Source organism: Enoplosus armatus, chromosome 5 (assembly GCF_043641665.1).
Source record: "Enoplosus armatus isolate fEnoArm2 chromosome 5, fEnoArm2.hap1, whole genome shotgun sequence".
In the NCBI taxonomy this organism is placed as follows: Eukaryota; Metazoa; Chordata; class Actinopteri; order Centrarchiformes; family Enoplosidae; genus Enoplosus; species Enoplosus armatus.
In genome coordinates this window covers 10,466,544-10,482,929 of record NC_092184.1, presented here as the reverse complement: position 1 = coordinate 10,482,929, position 16,386 = coordinate 10,466,544, and the positions used below count along the sequence as shown (strand labels likewise).

At 40.2% G+C, this 16,386-nt stretch overlaps 2 protein-coding genes across 2 annotated transcripts in view; both read left to right on the top strand.

Annotated features, from left to right (window-relative positions):
• The first annotated feature begins 130 nt into the window (after positions 1 to 130).
• txndc17 (thioredoxin domain containing 17) lies at positions 131 to 2,397 on the top strand. Its single transcript, XM_070906100.1, has 4 exons — positions 131 to 345; positions 513 to 594; positions 1,617 to 1,692; positions 1,896 to 2,397. The coding sequence occupies exons 1-4, from the start codon at positions 201 to 203 to the stop codon at positions 1,962 to 1,964; spliced, it is 372 nt and encodes a 123-aa protein (XP_070762201.1). The 5' UTR covers positions 131 to 200; the 3' UTR covers positions 1,965 to 2,397.
• A 641-nt stretch (positions 2,398 to 3,038) lies between these two features.
• nxn (nucleoredoxin) overlaps positions 3,039 to 16,386 on the top strand; it is a 56,766-nt gene continuing 43,418 nt past the window's right edge. The window contains exon 1 of the mRNA XM_070905851.1: positions 3,039 to 3,503. Coding sequence (XP_070761952.1) covers positions 3,195 to 3,503 — 309 coding nt within the window. The 5' untranslated portion in view covers positions 3,039 to 3,194. The remainder of the gene's footprint in view (positions 3,504 to 16,386) is intronic.

Below are 16,386 nucleotides of genomic sequence, written 5' to 3'. Positions count from 1 at the left end.
GAATTTCAAATGCTTAATATATCTATTCAGGTACACGGTCACTTTAAGAACCTTTGCACAGACCGGAAGTGGTACTGTCAAGTTTTGAGTATTTCTACCAGGTCCAGTGTTCAGACGAGCAGTATTTCTGACAACACTTTTAGTGCATCGTACTTTAATAGTTTATCTCAGTGCATTTTCACTTTAACTCGGTCTAAACGATGTCCCATTACGAAGAAGTAAATGTGCGTGGGTATGATGAATTCTGTCAGGCTGTGTCTGAAAGAAAAGGAAAGGATATTTATGCTTACTTCTCCGGTGATAAAGACGGCCAAGGAAAGAGCTGGTGCCCAGACTGTGTGAAAGGTAACTTCATATATTTTCTACCTGGAATTACCATATATAATATAGTCTATAGATGCTTGTACTTTCTTGTGAGTGTCGTGAGATGTGTATACTGTTTTGCTTTTAAGGATCTTGATACTTTTTTAAATTTCATTTTCAGTTAAACCGTTTTTCCTCTTCCCTTTCAGCCGAGCCAGTTGTTAGAAAAGAGATGAATCATCTTCCTGAGGGCTCTGTCTTCATCTACTGTCAAGTTGGAGAAAGGGCCTAGTCAGTATTTTAATCTGCTTTATTTCAATATCTGTTTATAGTCATCATATTAAAACCTTGAGTCATTCAGATGACATTTGCTGTCACAAAACAAGAGAGCACACCATATTAGAGCTGTAACCAACACTTAAATTATTGATATATTTGTTGAGTATTTTTTAATAATCTGCTCTATAAAATATGATCACTGATGTCAATCACAGGCAATCAGAGCCCAACGTAATGTCTTTACACTTTAACTTTAATTTATGGGTTGACAAACTCAAGCCAAAAACTCAAACTGATTTGATCTACCTGGATTTGAAACTGTATAAAATGGAAGACAAGTAATTATTTGTGAAGCCACTAACCAGAATTACATTATACAGATGACTCTTATTTTACATTTATATTTTAGGCTACTGATCAACAGTTACAGTGAGCACAGTTGTAAAATATTGCATTTCTAGACAGCCAGAAAGTCTTGTGCCACTAGCATGATTATGTGTATGGTACATATAAATAATCATATGTATATAACCCAAAGTAATGGCAGCCAAGAGAGCTTTTAATAGTCAAGATAGATGTGTTTCTTTCAGAGCAGCTTCATTATCTTTTCAAAGGCTTCGGTATTGTGATGTTTACATTCGGAAATCTTTATCACATTTTGACTGATCTGCATGCAAACAATGGTTTTGATAAGGCAATTATGCTACCAAACATATATAATAAACTACTGTCAGTAAAAGACAAAAAGAGATTTCAATTGAAATGGTATGCTGTGTAAATGTGTATTAGAGCACCAAGAAATGCTTACTTTATAGACGTATTAAATGAATCTATTAATCATTTAGTCCTAAAAAAAAGTCAATGAGTTTCTGTTGATCAGATTTTTGCAAATACAAGTTCATGTTGGAGCTGAAAATCCTCTTCAGCATTTCCAAGTCTCCTGTTTCAAATGTGCTACCTGTAAATTATATCAGCTGCCTAATAATAATAATAATAATAATAATAATAATAATAATGACTTTTTCATGCTTCAGTTGGAAGGACCAAAGTAATGACTTCAAGAAGACACTGAAGTTGAGTGGAGTTCCCACTCTGCTGCGATATGGCACAGTAAGAATAATTTCTATCTGCTTGACTATTTTATTGATATGAATTAACCAAAAATTAGTCTACTATAAATTACTATAAATGTTTTGAAGAAAAATTCATAGAAATTAGAGTCTAAATTTCAAGTACTATTCAGTTTCTTATATAATGTTGCATGTGGTCTAGGGAGTAAACCTGTAGTACACCCCACTGTAATCTTGTTTCAGCCTCAGAAGTTGGTGGAGGAGGAATGCTTCAAGGCAGATCTGGTGAGGATGATGTTCACTGAGGACTGAAGCATCCTGCGCTGTTCACATCAGTCATACGCATTCAAGAATTCATCACTGTTGAACAGTAAATTTGACCACCATTCAGTTTCAGTGCGATTGATAACCATGTACCAGGTACATCTCCCTCTGTGCTTTGATGCAAATCAGCAGCTGTGTAAGTTTACAACCAAAATGACTGGCATCCTTTGTTGTACACAGCTATTCAAGTAATTCAGTACTGGAATATCTATCTGGAATACTGATCATACAAAATGTTCTTGTCCTGCTTTATGTGCAATCACTTTTTCCTGACTTGTAAATTTGATAAATGTAATGTTATTCTAACACACTAGTTGATTATAAAAATGTCTTGGGATTTTTTTTTTTTATTGTGACCATTTTTTGTGTGATTTTTGTTGCCTTGCAGTAGGACTCAAATAAAATGACACTTGATGTCGAACATTTGTGGCAAAAGAAAACTTTGTAATGTGTTGTATGATGACCCTGATGAAGTCCACCAGCTAAACAGTTTTTATTTGATTCCTATTATGGTAGGTGAAGAAAGTGTTTTTCACAATTTAAGACTAGTGTCCTTCTCCATGCACCTTGGAAGTAAGGGAAGTAATACCAGAAATCTCTACTCTCTACACTTCAACTTTTGTTGCAGGGGAGTTTTCACTTGTGAAAACTAGGTGGCAGCACATCCATAGGAATAGTGTGTGGTTTTAACATTTGCAGAATTTAATTTAGAGTTGTCTAGTGAAGCTTATTAAATGTACAAATCACAAGCATTTAATAAAATATAATGTATTTTTGAGGTCAAACCTAGAATCCAGTTGCTTTCAATCGGACATTTTGTTTGAGGGTATAAAACATGTAAACTCAGACATTAAAAATAATTGAGCTGCGTTTGCTGTTCTTAACACATCTAAAAATAAAAAGATTATAGTGATAAAGTATGATCTTTGTAAATAGAATAACCAGATGTGGTGATGAGAGTGTGAGCTTTGCGGGGAAAAGAGCGCAACCGCTGTTGCAGTCAGGGCGATTTAAGCGGAGTGCATTCCTGCACAGCGCTCACACACCGGAGGACGAGCCGCGGTGAAACACAGACCGCAACGGCTCACGGGCTGGGAGCTCACCTAAAACCTCAAATTGGAGGTGGAGGAAGTGCTGGGTGTCGCCTGAACATAGCGGTTACATGTACAGCAGCCTCGGCTGAGGGTCACGTTGTGTGTTCGAGGACTGTACGCTGCGATGTCGGAGTTTCTGGTGAGTCTACTCGGGGAGCGGCTCGTCAACAGCGAGAAAGCCGAGGTGGACGTGCAGTCGCTGGGCGCCAAGCTGTCCCTGGTCGGGCTCTTCTTCGGATGCAGCCTGAACGCCCCGTGCAAGCAGTTCAACGGCAGCCTGTGCGAGTTTTACAGCAGGTTCAAAAAGGCGTCTGAACACAAGGACAAATTGGAAATCGTCTTCATCTCGTCTGATCAGGACCAGAAACACTGGCAGGACTTTTTGCAGGAGATGCCATGGCCTGCGTTACCTTTCAAAGACAGACACAAAAAGGTAAGATGGGCTGTGGTGATGAAGAGGAACACTGCCAAATCAGTGCTTATTCTCTGAAGAGGTTCTAGTGTGTTCAGCGGGCTGAGAACCACCGGTGAACCCCCTGTAGGCCACGTTTGCCTCTCCTGTCAGTGCACAGGTGTATATGCTTTAATTTGGGTCATGAAAGTAGTTTCCTTACATCATTAAGCTCCTTTTGGTCAGATTCCCTTAAATCTGACTGTAATCAGCTGGACCTCTATCATCTTAAAATGAAATGCCTATTAACCAAGTATCTAATTACTGATAAAACACACACACACACACCCACACAGGTGTGGGTGTGTGTGTGTGATATCATACACTAAATCAAATTTAATAAAGCCAGTGGTTAAAAAGGGCAGCCACTTGATTCCACATTCAACCAATAGAAAATGAAAAGGATGTGTGAAATGCCAGTAGTGTTTGCACACAAAAAAGATTAGAAATTTCATGAGAAATTAATTTATTAGTCATGTTTCACCCTTCATAATAACAATCGCAGCCAGTGAAGGGACCATTTATCCTCTGACTTAATTTTATCAAGATAATCTAAATGTGGCAAGCCAGTCATTCTTAACTTATTAACATGAGCAGAGACAGAAAGAGAGATTTAATTTCCTTTTTTGTCTTTGCACTGACTAACATCTCTGTTCAGGGTGCACATAGTATTTTAGCTAAACATGTCAGAGCACTCTTATTGTTGCATCTGTCACATTATCCACATTGCTGCCCAGTGAAGGCCTTTTTATTTTGCCATCATCTCATCTATAGCTTTCAGTAGGTTCCTGATGGTGTCAACACTTCAGTGCTTGGAGGATTTCTAGTTCACCACTTTGATTTCTCTCACTTATAAAGTACGTTTATATTTGTCTAATTTAAATGAGCAGCTTAGATTTGTTTTTATGTGATTTCATAGATTTTGAATTAATGTAAATATTTACTTTTCAGTGGAAATGGACAAAGAAAATATTTGTATTTTACATTCTTAAATTGCATCATTTATCTCCTTTATAAATTTGACTGTAATCAAATATTTTGATGAGTGATATTTTGAAGGTGTTTTAATATTTAAGACAAATATTGACAGTTTCTTTTGTCTAAAACTGCCGCACAAATAACAGAAATCACTTACAAACATCTTGCTATTATGCAAAATAACAAAATACATGTGGTAGTAGGTTTCTTTTATCATATTTATTAGTAAGTGATATTTGCAGCTGTATAAACATGAAGCCTTTACAAACGATGCATACATTGCATGTATGCTGCAGGATGTCAGTGGGCCAACGGGTCTTTTTCTGTTTTTTCTAAATCTAAATGTAATTGCAGATGAGGCATAAACAAAGATACTGTGGTTAGCTTTATGTGTATAGTATCAGTCATGCATGTCAGTGATCTGCTGATTTTGTGTGCAAAGTAAAATGCTGATATGGATTTAAAATTGTCCAAATAATTTAATAGTAAAGAGGGGTTTTGACCCTTAGCTTAAATCAGGCTCATTATACTTTTAAGAGGAAATATTTGTTAGAAAATAGTCTAAAAAAGAACAGTCTACAGCAAATAAAGATATTTTTAATTTTTATGTCATACAATAGGTGTTTAAAACCATAGGGGCCTAAAAAAGAATCTTGTCTTAAACTCAGTCAGTATTTTCTCAAAAAGGAAGCATCTTTTTCAGTCTCACCACGTTCAGCCAGTTCACCCCTAACTGTTCTTTGTGTAGGGGAGGCATGACTCGGACTGCTTCATTGTCTTGTAAATTCTTTCAGATGGCCAATGATGATTTCCGTTACACCTCATAATGAAGTCCAGGCGTGAATGAGGCTGGGAGATGACAGGGGAGTGGGGGTTGTCTTGTTGTCTGGGGCGGAGCACATCCATCGCCACAGCGCAGCGTTATTGTGCTCTGACTGCTTGTGGAAAATGTCTGTGGCATCAACATAACCATTGTTCATGCTCTTGTCGGTGGTCTATTGGCTGTCTGGGCCTTATGAGAATAGAGCAACACAGTTGTGTATCCGTGTTTTGCAGAGGCCTGCAGTTTTGGTTCATCATGGGCTTCGTCCATCCTTCGGCCTGTTCTCTCTCACACCATTATAACACAGCAGCAAAAATTCAGGTTTCAGTCAGCAGCTTTAGTACAGTAACCGTATTTTATAAATGTGACATCTCCCGAGGCATGCAGAGTGTGCCACTATCCTTCATCATCCACTAGTTAATTCATGATTTATGCATGTTGGCATTTAAATTTTCTTATCAAGGTGCAGCTATGTATGGTACAATCTGCAGCCTTTCTCCAAATGGTTGGTGTTTATCTCTGGCGGACCTGATATAATGTTTTTATTCATAATTCAGGTAGTTGATTTCCTTTTTACTCAGGATATTAGTTGTAGAGCTGCAATGTTTAGTTGCAGTTGAACAAGAGAAAATGAATCGGCTACTATTTTTATAATCAATTATACGTTTAAGTAATTTTTTAAGCAAAAATGGCCAATATTTTCTTGCTCCAGCGTCTCAGATGTGAGGATTTAATACTTTTCTTTGTCACATATGATATTAAACTTAACATCTTTTAGGTTTGGGACTGTTGGTTGAATAGAACAAGGACTTTGAAAACATCAAATTAGGCTGTGAGAATTTATAATGGATATTGGTCACTATTTTCTGACATTCTTTAGACAAAACAATTAGTTGGCTAATCGAAAAATAATCTGCAGATTAATTGATAATGAAAGTAATTGTTAGTTGCAGCCCTTATTAGTTGTGTATTGTGTAACAATTTGTGTGTCTTGCTGAGGTGCTCAATTCAGGACAGAAATGCAAAATTATTGGTTATAATTAGAAGTGTCTAATTCAAGTGCGAGAATCACATTTTGCAAATCAGGAAGTGTGAAGTTAACTTGTGATAAAACTGGACAACATAAAGTCTCTCAGTAGCAGAGGAAGACAGACTGCTGAAGATGTCCTGGCATGTCTCAGTGTGACGGGATCTACTGCATGTACTGCGTGTGCTACAGACTGACCTAATTCATGTTGACCCAGTGGAGGACCGTGTTGATGTTGCGGGTCTGCAGAGACTCCGTGACCCTCTCACCTCTCCCCTCAGGCCCTTTTTGACTTCTGACTGCAAGCTGAGCTCATCTCCTGCAGGATGCAATTTCTCTTCACTCGTGTCTTTCAGAGACTCACCGCCTACCTAAGGTTCTCCAACTGTAGACCCACCTCCCCTCCCCCTCCCTCTGCTCCCCCTCCTCTGCCCTGTACTGACTTGGCTATCTATCTCTCACTGGAGGCTGTCCTCTTTTTCTTTTTACTCAGGGGTTATCCAGGCCTTCCTGTTGCAGGAAATGTTTGTTATTTAATCAAGAAGGGATAATATTCTTGATTAAATACAGAGAGAAACAAAAGTCTGGTGTTGTTAACTTAAAGTCGAGGCCAATCTTTGTCCATATAGTTCTCTGGTGGTTTTGTAACCCACATAAATAGACTGAAAAGTGGAACTGACCTTTATATCTCGGTGCCAATGGATTTCATTTAGATATTTGCAAGTCATGTGCGTGTCTGACTGACATTTTCTTATTTTTACAATGGTTCCACTGAGTTATAGACTGCTTAATGGAGTGGAAAATGTCAGTACTCCTTCTTATTTGATATTTCCATTCTTAAGGTGGTGTCACTCTTAAAGCCAGACAGGCCAAGAGGTCAGAACATTGTTTCTGAACAGTAGAGAGGATATCCACCACTGTTTGTCTTGGGGGATCCTCGAATAGCATGTTCTCAGTGAGTGGACGTCTGCTTGTAGCTTGGGGACGGCCAGCTGTCTCGCTGTCTTGGCTTGCTGGCACTGCCTTACATGGACTTGTGCAGCAGAGTTCCATGTAAATCAATTAAAGTCTTGGCCAACGCGATGTGAAAACCCAACTTGACCAAAGGGGGAGAACATACTGAGATGCTGCCAGAGCTGTTCCTGCAGGAGTCTGGGGGGGGGGGGGAATCACATCTCAGTGAGAGAAAGGCCTCTTGTTCGAGTCCTCCTGGTCGGCGGTTCTGCTCTGTAGCCAGCCCCCAGAGGCAGGACGCCCGCTCACTCGGCTCACAGCCAGGGGCTAAGGGTGCAAGGGGCTTCAGAGAAGGGCTAAGGATACCTTTCATCAATTTGTCACTGATCTGCTGAAAACTGCAGTGCACCCAGCCCATCATAGTTCCTTGCCCTGTGACAGTAGAAATGACTTGAAAAGGGCCTGAACGGTTTTATCTGTAGGTGGGAATTCTCTCTTCTTGATCTGTCAGTGTTGCGTTTGGTTTTTGTGGGCCTGTATCGTTGGATGTTTTCCCCTTTGTTGTATTCAATCGCACGGTGCGGGTTAATAACATCAACAGAATGTGACATTTTTGAGGCTTCTGTGATGTGGCACATCTGTAATTGAGAGCTTTAGAGGTAATTGTAGGATTCAGAGAGGGTGTATTCGTCACCAGTTTCTGCTCAGCCTGCCTGTACTCCAGCTCATGGGAACAAACTTCATGTATGGTCTCTTAACAGAAGATCTAATCATAAGTCAAAGACAATTGGAAGTAAAATTATGCGCACCCAGCATGCATGAGATCCAAAAACGTTTGACTTCCCCATAAGGATAATGTATGCAGAGTGGGTGTCAACATACAGTAGATGGGGGGAGGGGGGGGGGTCAACAAAAGTGGTCTAACATGGCCGACTCCATCAAATAAAGCTGTGAACCTGAAACAGTGGCACTCTCTTTTAGATTCCTAACTCGGATCAAAGCACAGAGGGTTTAGCAAGTGGCCTATTATGAAGGTGGCTCTGGGACTAAATGGAAAATAAGCTAATCCTTACTTCAAGGCATTTGACCCTGGCAGATTAAATTACTAGTGAAACCCTGAAACGACAGTTAACCTATAGTTTCATGTTGTTTTGAATACATGAGGAGGTGTGATTTACAATTTTGAGGAATATCAAGTAAGAAAAAAAAGATTAACACCCACAGAAATGTGTGTTCGGTACTTTATTCTGTTTACATGCAAACATGTACAATATGTTTTTCTATATCTACTACACCCATAACATGAACACAGGTTATTGATATCTTTGTTTCTCATTTTTCTAATTGCCAAACTAAATCGTGGTACCTGACGACGACAGCGACAGCAACAACCACAAGGGCCTTTTACTTCCCCAACGTAGCTCCGGTCAAAAACACTTAGGGGCCTGCCTTAGATTTAGGCAAAGGAAGCTGTGTGTTGCCATAATACCTGTAACTAGATAGTCATTTTGTATTAATGGCATATAATAACATCTTAATTACACAGCAAAAAGTACAAAAAGTACTTGAGACATTCATCAGGCATCTATTTAATTAGGATTTGCATGTCTGCATTGGCACATTAGGTGTGATTGTGTGTATATTGTTTGTTTCCTATTAATGAACCAATAAGAGGAGAGGTGTTGTCTAAACGTATGTATTATAATTTAAATGCCACTGTAAACACACGAAGGCTACGCGTACTCTTTACGTTTTGGTAAGCTGACCTAGTAGAAACTGTTACCTTGACTCTGACTCGAAGTGTGCATGTCTGGCTGCAGTGCTGTAGTTTAATGCGACTCCATTGTCCTGCAGCTGTGAGGCCTTGTTGCTGTGCGCCATGTTTGACAAGAGCTTATGTAAAGAATGTGGGCAGACACCTGCTCCGCTGAAGCCGCTCAGGGCCAGAGTGCATGGAAACAGTGTGTGTTTGTGAGGGCTCGGGATACTTGGCAATGCCAACTGTTACATCTCACACCACCAAGCTTGTGTTACTGTCTCCTTTCACTGCCCATTGTGTCCTCTTTACTGGGAGATCTGTAAAATTATGAGAGGCGACAATAGAGATCTCATCAGAGGTGAAGTTCAGAGGCTTAAGTTACCCCAATGAAAGTTTAGTGAACAGTCGCGCTGTGTCTCTCGTAAAACCCATTCCCTCTTGCAACTCAATCTGTTTTTACTTCCGTTATCTACGCGTTAAAAGACAACCCACAATAGCTGTAAGGCTGCGACCTCCGTCTGTGGTCCACAAACCACTGAAACGATACTCTGGGATTGACTTTTCCTCTTTGTCCCCGTGTTCTCCAGCTGGACTTCTCCTGGACTCCGTGTGGTTTTTCAGTCAGGACTTTCCAAAGCGGAGTGACGTTTAAAGATAATAGACATGGCTAATGTGTTCACCGCAGTGTCTGCAGTAGCTCTCGATGAGAACAACAGATGATTCATCTGCTTGCGTACATTATCCCAAACCAGCCCAATTGTCACATACTTACCAGTCAAATCATCCAAACCAGTGTAGCGCAAAGTTCAGCATGGAATCGCTTGGTATTAATTTTGGATTCTACTGATGACAGGAAAGCAGCTTAGACCAAGCTTCTTTCCATGGAAATAAGCAGATGGTTGTTATTTCAATTCATAAATCCAACATCATCTGCTATGTCTTCCTTTTTATTTCTGCTACTGCTGCTATATCCGGGAGGTTTGGTCCTCCTTTTCTGAGCTGAGAACACTTCATGGACGGGTTGTTGTGCCTGGACCCTCCCCCACTCAATCCTCTGGTCTCTAATTGCCCCACACCGTAGCTCAGCAGCCCTTTCCAACATAATAACAGCATAGCCGCCCCAGGGGCATCCTGCCATCCAGGGCTGTCTTTCGTCTTCCTTTTGTTATCTCTCCTAGATTGAATGTTAGCTCTTTGTGATTGCCCCTCATCATCACCTCTTATCATATTTCTTAAGCTAAATGAAAAAGACACAATGACGGATACATGCTTTTGGACTGTCAACACTTACTGCAAATCTTTGTCTCTGACACTCGATGAAACCTTCTCCTTCAGGATATCTGCTCTATCAGTGAGTGGCAGTGTTGATTTGATGTAAATTTATTCATAGTATGACAATTTCTGGCGTGACAAGTTTCCCCTTGGATGATAACCCTTTCCCCTCCATGTGACCACCACCCCGCGCCCAGGATGGAAGCCCTGTTGTGTATATGCAAGCTGTAAACCCCCCTAACTGTGGTGTTTTCATCCAAGTGTAAGTGCTCCTGCAGCTCCTGCTCCTGTCTGAAAAGAAGCTCGCCATACAAAGAGACCCACTGTCTCAGCGTGTAGCATGGCACACTGGCACCAGCCCCGCTGTCTTGCCTACAGTGTAGCTGTTGCATGTGGCGCAGGGATTTTTATCTAGCAACCGACAAGCATGCACTCTGACAAAGTGCAGGAATAGGTAGCTTGATTTCTCACAGTGCAAAGCTCTTTTCTGTAATATTGTCTAAATAATCAATCATCAGTCAAATTTTAGCACAGATCTAAATATTTTCTGTCTTTGTACTGTGCTTGATTGTACTAGAATTGTGTACACTGTTGATTCCCAACCGCTTACCTGGGGGGTACTTCTGTAGGGGGTGGCTAGCTACATGGAAAAATTGTGGAGCTCAACCAATTTTTAAGAAATTGAAACGTAACCACGCGTATGTGTTTTGGAGAAAACTTACATTTTTTTTTAACCAAACATTCAGTTTGGATCACAAATCGGTGTGATGCTAAAAGTAACTGATCAACTGTTTATTCACTACTTTTAGCTAATTATTTCAACTGTTTAAGTAGATAGCTAAAAGTAATGGGAAAGCTAAATGGTTGAAGTTAGCTAAAATAAGGTAATAGATAGCTAGATGGTTGAAACAATTAATTCAAAGTAGTGGATAAACAGTTGAAACAGTTAGCTAAAAGTAATGGATAAATAGTTGAAACGTCCAGCCTCTGCCACTCTGAATGTAGTAGGAAGTAGCAAACGTAACCAAACCTGGACCAAAACATGGACAATTAAACTGTATGAAAAAATGAGTGTAACAACATTTTATATAGTTAGAATTACAATATTTAATGCATTATTGTAACACTTACGTAGTGTTACTTAACATCCACTTGGACACATTAACTGCTGTGCTGTGATGTGAGGGTAGGACCAGTAATTGTGTGTTTTATAAAGACAGAGAGGAAAAATAAAAATGGTAGTCATTCCCTCAGGATAAGAGAGTGCTGTATGTGGATGGAGAAAATGCTCTACTTTGCTCCTTTGGGCTTTGTGGGCCTCCAAATTCTGCATGACAGAGCAGCATCCAGCCCACATCGTCTAGGCATTAAAAGTCAAGGGCAGTGAATCTTTTTTATTGTCTGTCACTGCAATGTGGGAATTATATTGTTGATCAATTTGTGAGACAACTTTTTCCATACCTAAAAAAATGTATCATGATTACTGTAAATCATTTTTTTTTTAAACTTATCCTAGCCTTAAGCATGACTGTGGGAAAAAGAAAGTTGTAAATGGGATGAATGGAAAGGGATGAAGAGAGTTATAAAGCTGCAATATTTTCAGCATCAGACTGTAGTGGTCAAAATACATTTGTCACGGAAGAGTTTGACATTTTGGAAAAATACGCTTCATTTGCTTTCGTGCCAAGAGTTAGACAAGAAGATTGAGACCACTGCACCACGTCTATCATACGTCTATGATGAATATGAAACAAGTAGCTGGTTAGCTTAGCTTAGCACAAACTGAAAACAGGGGTAAAACATAAAGCCTGGTGCTGTCCAAAGGTAGCAAAGTCTGCCTACCAGCACCTCTAAATCTCACTAATTAACATGTTATGTCTCATTTGTTTAATCTGTATAAAAACCAAAATGTAAAAGCAGCACAATGTGGTTTTATGGGTGGTTAAGCTAACTGGCTGCTGGCTCTAGCTACGTATTTATCATACAGACATTAGAGTGGTATTGATCTTCTCATCTAACTCTCGGTAAGAAAGCAAAAACATGTCGAGCTATTCCTTTTTAATGAAATATTGACAGTATAACCGGATAGTATTTTCCACATGCCACGACTCAACAGTGACATCCTTTGACAACTTGTCAGCATGTGCATGCACTCACGCACTTGCCAAGTCATTCAGCAACAGAAAGACTGAAGATGTTCACTGAGCACCAGAGGAAACTGAACAATATTAAAATCCAGAAATAGCACTTTGTCACAGTCTTTTTGACAGCTGAAAGAAGCTTGCACTCCAGCACCCGGTCTCCACTGGGAGATCAGGCCAAGTCACCCAATCTTCTTTTTAATTTTAACTTGCTATAGTTCGCATATGCTTTTTTTCTTCCTGTTTCAAAGAGTTCGTGTTAACAAAGAAAATGTGGGTAATGTTTTAACATTGCTGACCTCACATAATTCAGATTAGTTGGTTCTAACTGATGGTTGATCCTCACTTTGCTGCTAGGCAGATGCTACTTTTACAGTGAGCTGTTAATCTCCTACAGGATAATGAGCCAGCTGAGGATATATCATATGTCTAATAAGGTCAGATGCCACCACTGACAGCCTCCCAGAAGATCATTTCCATAATATTGAATCTGCTCCTTCAGTCCTTTTCCATGGCGTAGCATGGGAGCAAGTTAAGAGTTTTAACAGTTGCTGACAGAACGAAGAATTATAAGTATCTTCAAATTTACTTTTTGTCGGAGCTCAGCAACTAAACGAGACTCAAGAATTGTGTAGCTAATTTAAATCCTGTCCTTGCTAAGTTGGCACGTTAAGAAAAAGTGGATGAAAATTGAGGGGAGTCTGGCTGAAGCAGATCTCATGGCCTGTAGTTTGCTCATTATTTTTGTAATAACCAGAGAGTCACTTGGAATCATTTCCAGACGCACCCAGCCCCTGCTCCTCCAGGAGATTGCACACAAACACGCATTCTTGAATTTGGATCATTTTTAATGTGTTTCTATTTTGATTATTCATCTAAATATCCAAAATCGTCGGCAGCTAGGTTCACTGAGTTTACTTTGCCTGTGTTATTTGACACTACTGCAACAACACGCTCCCCTACATAATTGCACATTATATCTACTTGGACAAATGGATATGTTGATATTCCCAGTTGGTATCTGTCATGGCGTGTGTGTGCACGCCCAAGTCACATGATTCTTTAGAATACATTTGTGAGCTATTACTCAAGGTCACTGGTGGGTAAGCTAATCTGGAATACAAATACTGGTGCTGCAGTGTTGCCTATAAATTGATTCATGCTGTTTTATTATCTGTAACATTACAATAACAGTATGATGCTGGGCTTATTTTTCAGCTGGCTGCAAAATATTTACTGGCACTGAAAGCCTGTGGCGGAGTACAATAAGGTCACTGTCTTTAATGGGTTACACAGGTGTAGAATGTCTTCCCTGCTTTGCCAGTTATTGCACGTGATGTGCATCTTTCAAATTATCCTGACGACATAAGCTGTTGAAAAAATTAGGCCATCCTGGAGTAAAATTAGTGCAGTGTCTACAACAGTGTCTTTTTATGATACTACTTCTGGGGGCGCTATATGTGTAAATTTCCTATTTCTACAAACCGTGGCTTCAATAGTAACCTTTCCAGCATCTATGAGGTGAAAGTCTCTCATTATCACTCACTGTCGAGATGCAAGCAATGTTCGTAAACTTAAACCTGCATTAATTAATAAATACTTTCTTTTTTTTGTAATATTATCACCTTTTTATAAAGTTGATATGGCAAGGTGAACATTAGGAAACAATTATGTATTTACACATCCAGTAGACATTGAGCAACATTAGCACTAATTAAGGGTCCTGTTTCTGGCCACCTAATGAAATGTCTGGCTTTTTAGCTGCTAACCAGCTTTTACCAGCTAGTTGCTAACTTTGTCTGTGTGCCACTTGGCGCTGGGCGGGGATGTTTTTTAATCAAAAACAGTAAAATGGCAGATCAAAAAAACAGAACAATGGCCTAAAAGACGCTATAAAGTTCTGTAGAGCTGAAGTTCGTAGTTCGCAGTATGTGGGTTCGTCGCTTCAAGTGGCACCTTTCACCTGGCACCTTGTTTGTATGGAAATATTGATTAGTGATTCCTTTTTAAATACTAAAAATCCAAACATGATTGCTAGCATGTACCTGTTTTCAGAAAACTAAAAATTCAGTCCAACTTGTAGCCCTGAGGTTATAAACCCTACTCCAGACAAAACAACCCTTTTCACAGAATGTATTGAGTTATGAGTGTTGAAGTCCAGCTTGTTTGTTCACATCAGCTGCAAATAAAGTAAACAAGTGCAAAACTTGACCTTGCTGCTGAGAAACACATGGAGTCTGTATAATATACAGGGGCTACAGGCCAGATGATGCACTGATGGCAGCCCATATGGGGGTATTGGCAATGTTGCTGGCTGTAACAGGGGGGAAGAATTAGAGGGAAGACTCATGAAGGCTGGGTAACACTAACCATGACAGGAAGCGAGGCTGTCATGGGAGGTGCTGATATGAGAGGGATTCTCTTTGAACACCCTCCGAGGGAAGAAAAAGCCTCGATTCATGCTATCAGTGGGCCTGGAGTGCTTTCTATCTTCTGAGGCTCGCGTGTCCGTACATTTCTTCAGCTGTCACATCCCATTTTGAAATCATCTACGCTACGTCTTTGTTCAATAAAAACCCCACCGCATGCATTCCACACATATTCCAGCTCGTGTAGTTGCATTAAGGAATGTGTTCGTTAGAAAAGGCTCTCACAAATCATCAGACACTTTTAGTGGTTGAGAGGGTGGGACCCCCTGCTGAGGCTGCGCGGTGGCTTAGCTCTGCCTCTGTGTTGGGGGCTAATCGCTGTTTTGATTAGTCTTTTTTTACCCAATCTGTTTGCATGGAGCACCGATCCCACGGCCATGTCGAATGAAAGGGTTTATCAGCTTAAGCCTGTTGTAAGGAGCATGAGGGGTCTCATCTTTTCACTGAGCAACGAGAGCCGCCCTCGGACACAAGTGTCCAGGCAATTAGAGACGCCGGGGCCTCAAAGAGAGATTACTGGCACACAGAGTTGTGGCCGGCTTCTTTCTTGTGTCCGCACATTGTTCACGCGGTGTTGAGACACATGATGATTGGTGCTGTTTTCTCAAAGGGCAGTGGAGGAGGAGATAACCGACCGCAGTCATGGGGCTCTTATCTGGGGAAGATTCTTTAGATGCAACATCAAATTATAGACTTCAAAACTGTTTCTCATTAAATTGTTTTCCTACAGAGTGATCACAACTCTTCCATCCTAATGTAGTGGCAATAGACACATTTCAGAGGTGCTATGGTACATTATCTCTTGTTTTTTTTGCCTCTCAACACATAATCTTATACACATTCTAATGTGAATACTTTGTTAGTTCAATTTGGTGCTACAATCATGCCCAGTTTTGATTTGGCTCACTATAAAAACATAACATGGCAGCATTGTAAAACAGTTCGCACGCTAGTTAACTGTGGCAGCTAGGTTGGGTTTGTGTGCGCTTAGAGTCGTGCCAACATTACTGTTTGAACCAGTTTGAATGTTGAACTGGGGTGACTGGGTTGGTGCCCATGGACCACAAGCCAAAGGGACTTCCAAATCATGATAATGTCTGGTGGGGTTTTTTTTTGGGGGGGGGGGTTTGCTAGCAGAGTAGCAGGAATTTGGTTAAGCTACAGATATGGAGGGTTTGTGTTTTGGCCTCTGTGTTATTAATCTGTGCTTGTTGTGCTTTTAATGCAGCTTGCTATATGGTATTACTGCCATATCATATTAGTAATGGTTGAGAAAATGGACATTAGAAATAGGTTACCAAGGGTTCTGTGATATGTGGATACATTTACCTCGGTGGCTCTCCATTTAATACCTGTGTTTGTTATTGCATAAGGATCATAATGCAGCAATATTTACATTTACAATTTAGATTTACTGTTTACAGCCACATAGCCCCCTTTTTATGTTTGAATAATGAAGGCTTCAAATGAAAGTGTTGTGAC

Excerpts from the sequence above, each read along its gene's own strand:
- txndc17 (XM_070906100.1), top strand. The coding sequence starts at position 201 with ATGTCCCATTACGAAGAAGTAAATGTGCGTGGGTATGATGAATTCTGT. Across the intron at positions 346-512 it reads GTGCCCAGACTGTGTGAAAG|CCGAGCCAGTTGTTAGAAAA; the intron begins GTAACTTCATAT and ends CTTCCCTTTCAG. Across the intron at positions 595-1,616 it reads CAAGTTGGAGAAAGGGCCTA|TTGGAAGGACCAAAGTAATG; the intron begins GTCAGTATTTTA and ends TTCATGCTTCAG.